This window comes from Myxocyprinus asiaticus, chromosome 21, assembly GCF_019703515.2.
Source record: "Myxocyprinus asiaticus isolate MX2 ecotype Aquarium Trade chromosome 21, UBuf_Myxa_2, whole genome shotgun sequence".
NCBI classification, from domain to species: Eukaryota; Metazoa; Chordata; class Actinopteri; order Cypriniformes; family Catostomidae; genus Myxocyprinus; species Myxocyprinus asiaticus.
The window spans coordinates 22945815-22961409 of record NC_059364.1 but is presented as its reverse complement, the minus strand read 5'-3'; the positions used below and the strand labels follow the sequence as shown (position 1 = coordinate 22961409).

The 15595-nt window shown below is 38.1% G+C and overlaps 1 protein-coding gene across 2 annotated transcripts; it reads right to left on the bottom strand.

Moving 5' to 3' along the window:
* Positions 1-2676: 2676 nt before the first annotated feature.
* Positions 2677-15249, bottom strand: LOC127412264 (sphingosine-1-phosphate lyase 1-like). 2 transcript variants are annotated; one of them, XM_051648493.1, is made up of 14 exons: positions 15074-15249; positions 11968-12133; positions 11088-11155; positions 10265-10412; positions 9977-10056; positions 9729-9857; positions 8113-8201; positions 7653-7761; positions 7442-7540; positions 7177-7323; positions 6674-6912; positions 6324-6470; positions 5901-6021; positions 2677-4732 (listed from the first exon to the last, which is right to left on the bottom strand). In XM_051648493.1, the coding sequence occupies exons 1-14, from the start codon at positions 15083-15085 to the stop codon at positions 4568-4570; spliced, it is 1719 nt and encodes a 572-aa protein (XP_051504453.1). In that variant the 5' UTR covers positions 15086-15249; the 3' UTR covers positions 2677-4567. The 2 variants fall into 2 exon arrangements, with proteins under 2 accessions (XP_051504453.1, XP_051504452.1); XM_051648492.1 differs by lacking the exon at positions 15074-15249 and adding an exon at positions 12508-12639.
* Positions 15250-15595: the final 346 nt, after the last annotated feature.

Below are 15595 nucleotides of genomic sequence, written 5' to 3'. Positions count from 1 at the left end.
ACTTTTTATGCTCATTTCGAGGGAAACAACACAGCCCTTGTGGAGAGAGCTCTCGTGGCCGAAGCTACAGAGGTTAGTTCACTCTCCGTCTCTGTAGCAGACATAACCCGATCCTTCTGACGGGTGAATATCCGTAAAGTCGGACAACATTCCGGGCCGCGTTATAAGAGCATGCGCAAACCAACTGGCTGGTGTTTTTATGGATATTTTCAACCTTTCCCTCTCCCTGTCTGCGGTCCCCACATGCTTTAAAACATCCACCATGGTGCCTGTACCAAAGCAAGCCAAAATCACTTGCTTAAATGACTGGCGTCCTGTTGCTCTGACCCCCATCATCAGCAAATGCTTTGAGAGGCTAATCACAGATTACATCTGCTCTGTGCTGCCTGCCTCACTGGACTCACTGCAGTTTGCTTACCGCAACAATCGCTCCACTGATGATGCCATTGCATCTACACTACACACTGCTCTCTCCCACCTGGAAAACAGGAACACATGTGAGAATGCTGTTTGTAGACTACAACTCAGCATTCAACCCCATAGTGCCCTCCAAGCTTGATGTGAAACTCCGGGCTCTGGGCTTAAACAGCTTGCTGTGCAGCTGGATCCTGGATTTCCTGTCAGGCAGATGCCAGGTGGTTAGAATGGGCAGCTACATCTCCTCATCACTGACCCTCAACACTGGAGCCCTGCAGGGCTGTGTTCTCAGCCCACTCCTGTATTCCCTGTACACACATGACTGTGTAGCAACACACAGCCCCAATGCCGTCATTAAGTTTGCTGATGATACGACGGTGGTAGATCTGATCACTGACAATGATGAAACAGCCTACAGAGAGGAGGTGTGCGCTCTGACACGCTGGTCAGTGTCAGTAAGACCAATGAGCTTATGGTGGACTTCAGAAGAAAAGACAGAGAACACAGCCCCATCACCATCAATGGAGCACCAGTGGAGAGAGTCAGCAGCTTCAAGTTCCTCGGTGTCCACACCACTGAGGAACTCACATGGTCTGTCCACACTGAGGCCGTTGTGAAGGAGGCTCACCAGTGCCTCTTCTTGCTGAGACAACTGAGGAAGTTTGGAATGAACCACCACATCCTCACACGGTCCTACACCAGCACTGTAGAGAGCATCCTGACTGGCTGCATCACTGCCTGGTACGGCAACAGCACCGCCCTGAACCGCAAAGCCCTGCAAAGTGTGGTGCGAACGCCAGACACATCATTGAAGGTGAGCTTCCCTCCCTCCAGGACATCTGCACTAGGCAGTGTGTAAAAAAAGCTCAGAGGATCATTAGAGACTCCAGCCACCTGAGCCATGTGCTGCTCTCACTGCTACCATCAGACAGGTGGTATTACAGAATCAGGACCTGCACCAGCTGACTTCATGACAGCTTTTTCCCCCAAGCAATCAGACTTTTGAACTCTTGATCGCTCACGATACATATATCAGCACTGCACTTTATTAGCCTCAGATTGGACTCACATTTAATACTTCTCTTATTAACACACTGGCAACTAACAGCTGATTGTTGACACAACACTTCATATTTATTTCCACTGATTACATGGGGGGAGGGGGGAACAATGTATTTTTATTGGATACAGTCTTATTATTGTGTATACTCTATATTATTTTTATTATGTACAGTCTTATTATTTTTTTGTATACTGTATATTGTATATTATTAGGTGTATATTTTATATTGTGTTGTGTAACAAGATGTGTAAACTGTGTTTATATGTTTATTGTAACTGTCATACTGCTATGTTGCTTGGAACTGCACCCAAGACTTTCACCCACTGTTGCACTTGTGTATATGGTTGAGTGACAATAAAGGGATTTGATTCATTGGTCAATGGATTTTTTGTTTCCTGACCGCTCAGGCATATTCCAGGGTGACAATGCCAAGATTCATAGTGCTCAAATTGTGAAAGAGTGGTTCAGGGAGCATGAGGAATCATTTCACACATGAATTGGCCACCACAGAGTCCTGACCTTCACCCCACTGAAAGTCTTTGGGATGTGCTGGAGAAGATGTTAAGGAGTGATTCGACTCTCCCGTCATCAATACAAGATCTTGGCCAAAATTTTATGCAACTCTGGATGGAAATAAATGTTGTGACGTTGTATAAGGTTGGCGAAACAATGCCATGATGAATGCGTACCGTAATCAAAGCTAAAGGTGGTCCAACAAATTTTAGAGTATGTAACTTTGTTTTTGGCCAGGCAGTGTACATTGCATGGGTGTTGTGTCGGGAGGTATTAAAGGTGCAATCAGTAAGTTTTTGTTCATGTTGTCTTGGATTTACACTGACACCTAGGGTTTTCAGTTAAAAATACCTATGTAGAAAATCCCTATCCAGTCAGCAATGAGTAATTTAATCCACAAGTGAAAGTGTTTAATAGCAGGGTGGTTACTAGCCAGTAGTATTTGGCAGGTCATGTGATCCTAACATGGAAGCCTCCACGACAGGGACCCTCTTCATGTACAATAAAACAGCTTTTATAAGGTTACTGATATGACTGCATTCTTCTAATTTGAGTCATCATGGTTGTTTCTAAATGGCAATTTCTTTAGAAGTAAAAATTATTTAATAAGGAAAAACATTACTGAGTGCACCTTTAAACTCGAAATATTAACAAGATATGAATGATGCATTATTCTGTCAAGCTGATTTTTAAGTCAACCTTTATTGATTTATATAGGAACAACAAAAACAATACAGGACAAAACTGAAATGGATTGCATGATGTGGTAAAGGCCTAGTCCCTGAGGCTGATGTAGCTACTTTGTTAACCTAATAGCACACACCTTGACCATCTGTGAAAGGCATGTAGGTGAATGCTGTTGATTTTGTGCTTTATACAACCATATCCATACAGGTCGTGCAATGCTTTAAAGTTCAGGAGATCAAGGTGCCTCCATTTCAGGTAGTTACAGTAATAACAGAGGTACTGCATGAAGACATTTATGCTTTCATTTAGCTAGAGGGGCAATTGTTTGACAAATACCCACATCTATGTCTAAGCCTAAAGCATGTTACTGTTGTTGAAACTACACTGTACTACAGTGGTATCATACAAAACTGCCCTGGACATTTTATTGCCCCCACACCACTGAAGCCCTCAAAACTGTTTAAACATAATGGGGAAAAAAAACAAGTTACAAATAAACCAGACTTGAAATATGAGACATTAGTTATATATTAGTGATTTACAATATAAAAACACACACAGTGGTCACAAATATTATGAGTGCTTACATTGAGGGATTACATTGCTGACAAGATCTGGTGTGATGTTTCCATGGTACCATGTCATCACTTTCTCATAACACAGACTCCCACTTCATGCTAAATTAATTTCCCTTCTTGCTGTTCCAGGGCTTAGCTGTCATTCGGACAATTTGAACTGGAAAAAAGATCCCAAACAAATACAACACAACATCATCATATGAGATTCATGAATCAAGGGAGGCAGGGTCTCTGACTCATATTTCTTGAAAACCGTTATCAGTGAGTACCATAACCTAGAGCATGGCATTGACTGATGACCAAACTAAGGAACACATCATCCACTTAAGCGACAATTCTCAAGACCAAAACAAAGGGGAAGCAATCAATAATTAAAAGTACAATTGTTTGAACAAGATCTGAGGTAGATAGGGTGAAAGGAAATTATTTTTTTTTAAAAAACTAATTCATGGGAAATTGTCAAGTGTAGAACCAGGAAATGTGGATGAACTACACAGCCTGAAGCAAACGCTTGACAAATTTGTGAAGTTATGCCCTGATATCATTTGCCACAAGTAATTTAAAATCAGTGAGATACTGTTTCTAAAGTAAGACTGTTTTGAGACTAGGCTATCAAATTGCAGTGAGTCTATGCTTGTTCTTGGGAATTAAAAATAAATACGGTAAATAAACCTAAAACATTAGCAATACTGGTTCCCCTGAGCAGTAGCAGTAATACCATCCTAAAACAGTATGTTATGTTTTTCAAGTCCCTTTTGACAAGGAGATAATGGGAGTATTGGCTTTAGTCCATGTCGATATTATTTTGGATTTTATCCGAATCTGCAATTTTTAATTCCTGGAAACAGTCAATATAGTTTGTGGGGAACAAATTCACCAGATGAAAAATCATTGTGACAATGGTATCCTGAGATTTAAGTGTCAGAAAATACTTCTTCAAACAGCACGATGGGAGTGTGGTCAATTACATATGGCGAAGACCTGTCATTAAAAGGATAAACTGAAGAAATTAAACAATAGTAAAACTGCAGTCAGTGGTTACCAAAATCAAATTAGACTAAGATGTCCTAGAACCTTCACAGACTCACACAGATACTTGTGCAGCTCCCTTTATAGTTTTAAGTACTATAGAGAGGAATAAGGATGGTCCTCTGTCACAAATGCCAAAATATCAGGTGACTATGGCTTATACTTAAACTAGTTAGTTGTAAATAGGTGACTGAATGGACAAAACAAGTAAATGAACGATTAGATGATTGTGGTGAACATCCCTTCAGCCAGCTAAGGGTGGAGACCCTGACAGTCAATCTCAGTGCACTTTGGAGTTGCCATTCATGTGGTTCTTATGATTTTTGTGGGTCTTGCTTTGCATCTTGGGCACCTCAGTGCTATAGAGGCAGTCCAAAAAGCCTTGTGAGACTTCGGTCACCATTGACCGGTCAGGAATAGACTGGGCCATGCCATAGATGGCTCCCTGAAACATAGAAGATGAATACAGAGTTAAAGTTGCTGTAAGCGATTTCAGCCATTCTACTTCGACTAGACTGAGCTGTTGAATTAGCCACACCCCATCTTTCCAAAATACAGCACTCCAAAGATAATAAATTAGCTTTATTGAGGCCGACATCATGCAGACAGGGTTGTTTAAACAACAGCAGCAAAATAGCATCCTCAACAGACAACTGTTATGAACAACTTGACTTAAAAAATGGCAGTAAGCCTCAATAATTCACTGCAACTACAATACTATGAGAACACACAAAATGATTGACAGGTCGAAAGCGTCATTTTCCGCCGACACATTTTTATTTGCTGTTTACAGAGTCTAGAGCTGTCACAAAGGCAACTGAGATATCTTACAGCACTTATTTCATTAAAATCTTTCAGGGAGTAAGACATTTTTTTGCATTCTTTCCATGAACAAAAAAAAAACCTCTTACAGCACCTTTAACAATGGCTATTTTATTATGGTTTATCAGTCGAGACTATACATGCCACAAATAGTCTGAACTGGACTGGTTTGCCAATGTGCATTTAGACAGCAAAAATATATTTACAGTACTGTGCAAAAGTCTTAGGCACATAAGATGTTTCACAAAAACATTTGTCTTAAGATGGTTATTTATATTTGCTACTTAATGTGTCAATAGGAAATATACATTTTATACTCCCAAACATTACTTTTGCAAATAGAATAGAAGAACAGGGAGCCCTGCAACAGATGGCATGGCCCTCACAGAGCCATGAACATCGGGTCAGTCTGGGATTACACGAAGAGACAGAAGTAATTGAGACAGCCTAAATAAATAAAAGAACTGTGGCGAATTCTCCAAGAAGTCTGGAACATCCTGTCTGCCAACAACCAAGAAAAACAAGTGTCCAGTTGTAAGTAGGAGAACCAAATATTGATTTAGCTCTTTTTCTGTTTACTGGACTTTGTATGACATTAACTGATTAATGAAAACTGTTTATGCCATAATTATTTTAAGAAATCCTCACTTCGAATGTTTTTCACAAGTGCCTAAAACTTTTCCACAGTACTCTATATCTAAGGATCTCTTTGCAAAGTAATGTGCAATATGTCATCAAATCAAGACAGCCTGTTTCCATATGAACTTTTGTCTACTAAAATGGAAGCTCACCATTCCAGTCGTTTTCTCATTTGGATTCTTCATGATAATAGCTACTTCTTTCTTCACATCATTGATGAACTGTTCAGCTACACCAGGCTGCGTGTGAAGCATTGTTACACAAATATGTATGCTGAAAGAGGAACAACAAAAGAACAAATGATCCATATAACTTTTCTGAACAGTGCATTTTTTCTCTTAATACTGTAAAATGTTAGAGGTGTAATGTATAATGTTTTTTTTACAGAATTAATGCATTGACAGAACTGTTTTTGATTGAGTTTTTTGTTGATTTGTTTTGCTATTTAAAATAAACTTTCATGCAATTTAAGCGCCGTTATTATGTATAACTTTTGAGTGTTTGAGTGTAACCTTTTACCAATAGAAAGTGGTCGAGATCCAACAAAAAATAGATATTCTCTTTTTTTACCATACCTAGATGGGAACTGCAGAGTGTTGAGATTCCAGCCCTTTGATGTCAGTGCATTGGATAAGCGGAAGATATCAAAGACATTGGAGCCTAGTGCCACCACGGACACCTCTGGATCTCCAAACACAAAAACCCCCTCCACTTTACGGATTCTGTGAGTAGAAAGAGTTTTTTAGAGGTTGTTCTCTTTACAGATTCACTGCACACACTATCCATTCTATAATATTATAATGTCTTGCATATTTAGGCAAATGCTGCCTGAAATATGAACATTTTTAAATGAGTTGATTATACATTCAAACCAACACCTTTTCTGTGTCTCCTATTTACAATCACACATTACATTATTACTGACCCTGTTTTGATTTTGTGGGCCGTCTCAATGATTTTCTTGGTGGCCTCAACGTATCCATTCTCACCCATGTGCATCATAGTGGCCCAACAGGCAGCAATGATGCCCCCAGGGCGAGAGCCAGCCATGGATGGAGATGCATAAATTCCTCCCTGCCAATCAGGTGCAACAAAATACTGATAGTGGCGATATTTCCTGTCACAGTAGAGCACCACTGAGGAGCCTTTTGGGGCATAGCCATACTGTGGGGAAAGAGACATTTTAGAATATAAAAAAACTTTGCACTGACTTGTCTCCATTGCATTGATGTCTGGACATATAACAATACAAATGTCAGTTGTAATTCAGTCAGAGAAATGTCTTTTCAAATTGAACATCTACATAATCTTTAAATGTCAACTTTTATTTTCAATTTCAATTTTCAGTAGATTATGGGCATCATTTTTTTTTCTCATAAAAGTTCAAAATTTATTTATTTATTATTTCTTTCACGGTCATGTTCTCACCTTGTGCGTATCAGCTGAGATACTGGTCACACCTTTAACCCGGAAATCAAAAGGATCGAGTTTGTAACCAGCCTTTTGCATAAAAACTATTAGAAACCCACCCAAACAAGCATCCACATGGAAAGGGATGTTGTATTTTACTGCCAGCTAAAAGAAAAAATATACATAATGAAAGGATATAATACACCTTGGCTTAGTATATAAAACCATGTGTAAGCATTGGATTTCATGTTATCTGAACAAACAAATAAAAAATGGCCTTTACCTTTGCGACTTCTCCTACAGGGTCCATAATTCCATGAGGAAACTGAGGAGCTGAACACACCAGCATTGCTGTGTTCTTAGAGATGGCCCTTCTCATGGCCTATGATCAGAGCAAAAGGTACTCATTAAAACTTAATGAACATTCATAAATGTTGGCAATACTGAAGGAATAAAAATGTGCCGTTTATTTAAGGTGATCAAGACCGCATTACTTTCACATCGACTTTCATGGTCTTCTTGTCCAGAGCTATGTGAATGAGCTTCATCCCAAAATAATGTGCTGCTTTGTCAAACGCTGCATGGACACTCACTGGTGCAATGCTACAGCATAGACAAAACAACAACAATCTCTTTATACAGTGGGTCTGAATGAAATAACTAGCTTTAAAATGTGAAGTGAGTTTAAATACTTTCTCTTATCCTGGTTAAATTTGCAAAGCCAATTCTAAGTGAGCCATTCATAGGTTGATTTCAAAAGGTAAACACTGTGGCCCTGTGGTGAAATCAAAACATTGCTCTGTTTGTTTGAGCATCCCATCCAGCCTAACACAGCAACACTGGCTCAAACAATAGAATGAGTTTGGGTGGCAACCACTGTTGATAACACTAAACAGAAAGAGAGTATTATGACTGAAAGGCTGAATGTTTGGTCTAGACAGAGACAGTACATACATCTCTGGGTGTTTGATCCCACGCTCATGGGCCATGTCTCTGTACGCCTTGCATGCCATCAGGATGCTTTCGGTTCCACCCGAAGTAACCTTTTTATGACAGGAACAAGTGAAACAAATGGTTCTGTTTAAGCGAACATCCCTCTAATGACAAATGGCAACTTCATGTTATAAAATACACTTATTACAGCAGGCAGATGAATAAGCAAACACATTTCAGGAAATTACTTGCAGGAACAGAATATTTCTACAATTTCAGTGGGGGTATTCATAATGGGTTACTTAATGCTTTTTACTAAATTACATGGAAGGACCAAGGGTAAATGCTCAGATAGCAATCGTAGTGGTTTGAGACATGCACAAGACTCGGCCAAGTGTAAATCCATGTAAACTTCACTTCTCCCAAATGGAAATAATACGAGATGCTTTCCACAGCTGGCTATTCACTCAAACGCAAGTCTACTGTATATCATACAAACAACTGTATTTGAAAATAATGTGCAACAGAACCTTTTTAACAAATGGCCTTTGCAAGTGGGTAATGGAAAACTGAGGGTTCAACAAAATGCCGTAAATTGTGGGACTTTGATACGATTTTGATAGGGCTGCACGATTATTACAAAAATCATAACTGTTGATTACTTCTCTTGATATTGTAATTGCAATTACTAATTCAGATTAATACAATTTACAGTAAATACTTAAAAAAAAAAACAGCATGTCATTTTCTTTATGTTTCATGTGTTATGGATGTCTCTGATTTTCCATTGCATTAAATGAATAGTTCACCCAAAAATGAAAATTCTCTCATTATTTATTCACCCTCATGCCATCCCAGATGTGTATGACTTTCTTTCTTCTACAGAACACAGAAAGATTTTTAGAAGAATATTTCAGCTCTGTAGGTCCATACAATGCAAGTGAAAGAGTACCAAAATTGTGAAGGTCCACAAAGCATATAAAGGCAGCATAAAAGTAATCCATAAGACTCCAGTGGTTAAATCCATATCTTCAGAAGCTATATGATAGGTGTGGGTGAGTAACAGATCAATATTTAAGTCCTTTTTTAATATAAATGATCCTTCCTGCCCAGTAGGTGGCGATATGCACGAAGAATGTGAATCACCAAAAACAAAAGAAGAAGAATGTGAAAGTAAAGACTGATAGTAAAAAAGGACATAATATTGATCTGTTTCTCACCCACACTTATCATATAACTTCAGAAAATGTGGATTAAACCACTGAAGTCTTATGGATTACTTTTATGTGGATTTTATGTGCTTCTAAAAATCTTAATTTGTGTTCAGCAGAAGAAAGGAAGTCATACACATTTGGGATGCCATGAGGGTGAGTAAACAATGAGAGAATTTTCATTTTTGGGTGAACTATCCCTTTAATGTACACAAGACATTTATCATTTACAATGCTCAACCACTGCATAAAAAATGTTGTAAATAGCAAATTTATCAAAATGGATGTTGACCTTAATTGACCATTCTGTAATTGACACATTTCATGATTACTTGATTGCAGCAGCTTTAACTGTAATCTCGATTATTTTTACGATTAATTGTGCAGCCCTACTTGGCATATAGAAAGACAGTGAGAAGAACTGACTGTGCCGCAGGAGTTTGGTCCTCCGTTAAAGAGAGCACACGTCATCCGCACCACTTCCGCCTCCATTTTCCTAACCCCAGGGAAAAGGTCTGGATGTAGAGGGTTGGTCCAGGCAAAATCACCATACACCTACAAATAAGAGAGACACAATATGGAATGTTATCGGCCTTCCTTATTCTAAGAAGCTGTGGTTGAAGGTGAGCAATTTTCAATATCCTTTGTTGGATGGTTGCAAAGGGGCATTATACCTTCACTAGGAGATCTGTGAGCTTCTCATCTCCCCAGTAGACTGCACCTGACACCTTGCCTTTAGCCCAGTCTACTTCACCTGGAACCAGAGGTATAAAATATTTAATGAGGATGCTCCCTAAACAGAACAACTGTGGAACTTTAGTGTGGTAAATAAACTTGCTTACGGGCTAATTGTTTCTTAGAGAACATCAGGGTGATACTTTAATTTTGATTAATACGCTCAAACCCTTTGGGATCATCGTCATTACAACAAATAGGAGTCGGGACAAGCTCAAGTGACTCACTCAGTGTCTCATACTCTCTGATCTTGTCAAGGAGCTGTTTGTGATTGAGGCCTTGTGCTGGAAGTTGTTTTGTGTAGCTCATGCCTTCCTTCAGTGTGCAGAGACTCAGTGACATGTCATCCAATGCTTTGTTGAGCTGACTTTGAATCTGAAGAGGGAAAGATGGGGAAAACAAAAGGTGTACATCGTACAAAAATTTTCCCCCAAAAAATTACATTAATTAGTTGACAGCGTAGAGGAATTAAATGGAAAATAAATAATTAATTAATTATTGTTTTTGTTGACATGATGTGACTTTCTCAACCAATGGCTTGTTCAAATGGACCTAGGGTGTTTAGGACAAATGTAATTTGCAATGTTCAAAAGTTAGTTCACCCAATATTGAAAATTCGGTGGTCATTTTCTCACTCCAAGCCTGTATTTACTTTCTTCCTTGGAACAAAAGAGGAGAAATGCTGATTCTCCTCTTTTTCTTTTTCTTTTTGTCCACACAATGAAACTGAATTGTGATTGAGGCTGGAACAACATGAGGATGAGACATAATTTTCATTTTTGCTAGTTAAAATCTAAAAGGACAAAAGGTTAAAATCAACCTGCAAACAGTTCTGGCTGGAATCAGACATGCTATGTTACATTCAGGAACATGACTCGAGATAAACCCTGACATTATCACAGGCCAGGTTCTTCATATGTAAAAGTGTGTCAAAGGTTTCATTTCCCCTTCAGCATGATGCTAGTGATGTAATAACCCATCAGTAAGTCAGAATGACAAGTCTGGATAATTTCAGGGAGAAAGGGAACTAGAAAACCGCAATATGCTTACTGTTGCTCCGACAAATGGGATTTTTCTGATGAGTTTGAAGAATTGCTTCTTTACTCTTGATGTCAGACCTAGAAAACACCAAAAAAAATGAAGAAATTGTGGTCACGACGAGACATGAAATAATATAAAGAATATTTTTCTTTTTTTCTAAATTTGAGTTGCTTTGACAAATTCCAGCCCATTAACTGCTTGAGATTGTTCAATCCCTTATTTTCAATTGAGAATAAACAGAAATGTGAGAAATAACACTATACTTTTAATATAAAACACTATATTGAATTTTTAAATGTACAATAAAACTACTAAATGAGCCCTTAAAATTAAATGCTTGCTTTTTCCCCACAGTTCATGTAAATTCTTTGCTTTTAAATGAAGAATCAACCATAACATGGAACAATGCATCAAAATACACAAAAATACAAAGAAATGGGTATCTCAGTCAACAGCAGTTTATGAAGTGCCACAGATTTTGTTATTGTTAAAGTGGCCTTGACATTTTGTGTCTTTGTCTAAAGACTTCCAGGCTAAAGAATACCAAACAATGACAATGTCACAGGCTTTGCTACACTTGTTACAATTAGCTAACGCTACATAATTTTGTTTCTTAAATTGCTGTTTTAATTCAAAGTATCCAAAACACAGTAGCTTATGAATGTGAAAATGTATGGAGAAAAAAAAAAAAAGAAGATAAAACTTCTTTTCATTGTATTTCAAGGTTGGCTAATAGAAAAACACTTCTTAGTAACCTGATAAAAGTACCTCAGTATGTACCTGACAACATATTCTGTAATATGTCTAATGCAATTCTAAAGCACCCTTTAGGCCTCTTATCAGATGTTCAATTAATTCTTGATTTTTTTTAAACTAGCACTTGACTTACTCTGCTGTTGGAAAAGGAAGCCTTTTAGCCACACTGCACCGAGGGTGGACAGCAAAGTGGTCCCAATGATCTGCCATGGCTCCAGACCAGCACACTGAGAGTTCACATAGCGGCGCGCCTCCTCTGTGTAGAGCATTAAAAACTCCTTATACACCTCCAAGGCACTCTGCATGGGGAAAAGTAATACTGCAGTTACAATCAGTGCATATAGACTGAAATACTGATGGAAGTCTTCTTCTGAGCAATCAACTGAAAAATGTTTTAGCAGATATAAAATAAGAACATGCATACAGAGAGCAAGTACTGACACCTTGCCTGCAGTTACTATCAACAAGCAGCAGATACAGTACAAATAATCAATGACCAATGAACATTGACAGAAGATTAAAAATAAAACTTTGTTGGTACATTCTTCAGGTTTAGGCACTGATTAAAGTGTTACTACTACAAACATTTTGACATTCTATTACCAGAGTAGTATAAGCCTGTATCAAATTAAAAAACCAATAAAATCATTCCAAATGACAATACAATACTCACTATAGCGGACTGAGCCATGCTTAATCTTCTCAAGAGCTTGAACTCACTAATAAATGATACATAAATTAAACTGTGGAAAGAGTGACTATGACAAACTTCACCCACAAGAATCCAGGATGGCTTAGCAGACAACTGCTTTCACCCTATGAAATATTGTTCCCTCTGGCCACGCCTTTTTCATTATGAGAGAAACTCTGGTTATACAAAACCAAAGGCAACCATCATAGACCCAAAATGAGCTACAAAAGATATTGGTGCAAAAATCTATGCCCTATGCGCTAAATAATTGCTACCAGCCCATTATACAGAAAAGAATATTTATAAACCGTTAGTTTATGTCGCTTTTACAGGCAGTAAAACGAAGCATATCTGTTTGCTGGTGGACAGATTTCACAATCACTCATTTTTACAGCACAATATGGTCATGCTTGATAACAGTGCAGATTGTGTCCTTATAGCATTGCCATAACAGCACACAGGAAAGCTAAAGGTCCCCCGAAGAATGTCTTAGCTAAAAATATTCATATGAGCATGTCATCTCATACTAATTTTAACAATGCAACAAGTAGGCTACAACAAGGCTTTTGCATAACTCTTGCAATCACACATACAATATCCCTTCATTTAAAAAAGGCTGGCTAAAAGCTTTAATTTACATTTTGTTTACTTCTAGCATGTAGAGCACAGTGGATTTTTACACTTGCAACCTTATCTTATCTTTAATGTAGAACAATGACTGACTTGTATTTAGGCTAGACAATTAAAAGGACTTTAAAGGGTATACATTTTTAATCGTTTTGTCAAGAAGATAACGAATGACTCCAGCAGTGTGCACCGTCATCAAATATATAATGAAGGAATCTGGCATTCTGTGCATTGTCATCACAGAGCTGAACACCACCCCCTGAATGCAGTTTTGAGTCCACAATGAGCTTTCCGACAGGTTTGGCAGGGTTTGTAAAGTAAAGCGGATTCAGAGGAGCAGGTAAACAGGTCGTGCGAGCGAGCAACTTAAACTTTGACCGGGACTGATGCACATCATACATTCCGGAAGACCCAAATAAAACAAAAGTGTGAAATGTGGAAACTCATTTGCAGTGATCCCATATATTTAAAGATAGCATCCCTTTCAGTTTTACATAAGACCTATAGGTGGCCTGTCAGTATTCAATGCACAATCGCACAAGTGAGATTATATTATGTTATCTTCGGGCAAAAGGCAGAGAGTGCTGAGACACATTGCAAAATAGATGAATGGTTTTGCACGTATGCTTAGTTATACAACATATGTTCTGTAACATGAAAGATAACACGACTGAGGTAAAATACCATACGTGAAACATAAAGCACTTGCACGAGTATACTTTGAACAACAAACAAAGGTTATTGGAACATAAGAGAAAAGCCAGTGCGAAAGGAGCTGTGGCCCCTAAGCACTTGTTTGAAGCCCCCTTGTGTAACTGCAGAGAATCACACCCTCCCTAGCCAGGCGTTGATTTTTTTTGTCCTTTGTTCAGTGTAAAAGAGCTCATGTTTCTAACGGAAATATTCAGCTTCATAAAAGAAACAGAAAGAGTGCTATCGTGTTAAACAGCTCAGTTCACCTTAACTATAAAACCATCATCTCCAGTAATGCGTCCTGTGAAAATGTCTGTGATAAAGTGTTTTAGTAAAGAAACAATTAAGCCTACTAAATGAGAAAAGAAATTTAGTTCTGTCTTACCAATGTAACCAATTATACATAAATAGATAAATGTGGGGTTTTTTTCCCCCTTTATACATTAATAGAACCTGATGCCCATTATCACACATTAAATCACATATTGCATCATGTGAGCATCAGACTAAAAAACAACAACAACAACAACAAAAAAGCCTCAGCAGATGCTGTTGGGCAGCAGTCAAAACAGATCTGCCCCTATTGTACACTGCCCTGTTAAGAATAGCACTTCCTCTGTGTTTGAGTCCGTCACAGGAAGTCTTCTGATCAACAAGCACACAATGAAATGTCCCAACATAAAAAAATGTCCATCTCTGCACCTGGTTGCAATCTAATTTAACATCAATCATGCAAAGTAACAGAAATAGCCAACAAAGGACAGCATTATAAACAGCTAAGGTTTATTTCCCTGTAGCCAAAATATTAACTCTTTAATATTTATAATAATTAAAGTCTTTTGATTTCAAACACTTCAAATGGACGTTTAATATCATATAATGTTATGAAATATGATATAATAATATGACATTCATGATAAGATCCACTGACAGGTTTCAACTGAACCTCAAACTATGTTCCACCAGCACAAAGTAGTATCAAATCTAGTTCAGTTACACTGTAACTCTATTACAGATCTACATGTAAATGAAGTCGCCTACCGAAACAAAGTAACAAAATACAATGGACCACACATGACGCCCACATTCTAAATTCTATAAGCTTTACACCAGCTATAAAACGCAGTTCACGTGCAGCTTGTGTCATTGTAGTCTACTCATGTGTTTAGATATCTGGAACAGATTCAAAGAAGAGATGCTTTTTGTAATTGGCATCATGCCCACTCACCATGTAGTCCATTTTGTTTGCTAAGGTTATTCCCTGTCTAAAAATGTCGATTCTTCAACTTCTTCAGGAGAAATAGGGAAGAAAGCTGGAAAAACCTTTATTATGCTTGTTTTGAAAGCGAATGCCCCGTTGCATGACACAATCAGAGGCGGAACGGAACACGGAAGTGCCGTGTGAGAGAAAAGGGAACGCGATTTGCTTTCAGGCAGGTCCTCGCTTTCGCAGATCTTTACATCTCGAAAACGTCCTTCATCGAAGGGAATGGTTTAGCGCAGATGAGATCAGAAGCTGTGAAAGTCCAACGTCCTAACGTTTCGCAGTCTACAGATTCGTCACGCTTTACTTTTTTTATTTTATTATTATTATTTTTTATTTACTCCAAACCCACAATTACAGGCATTATACAACCTGATTATGACATTAAACATGAGTCCCAAAAAACAGAGCACACATAAAACAAAACAAAAAATAAAATAAAACAATAGGCTAATAATAATAAATATTATATGTAGCCTATTGTAT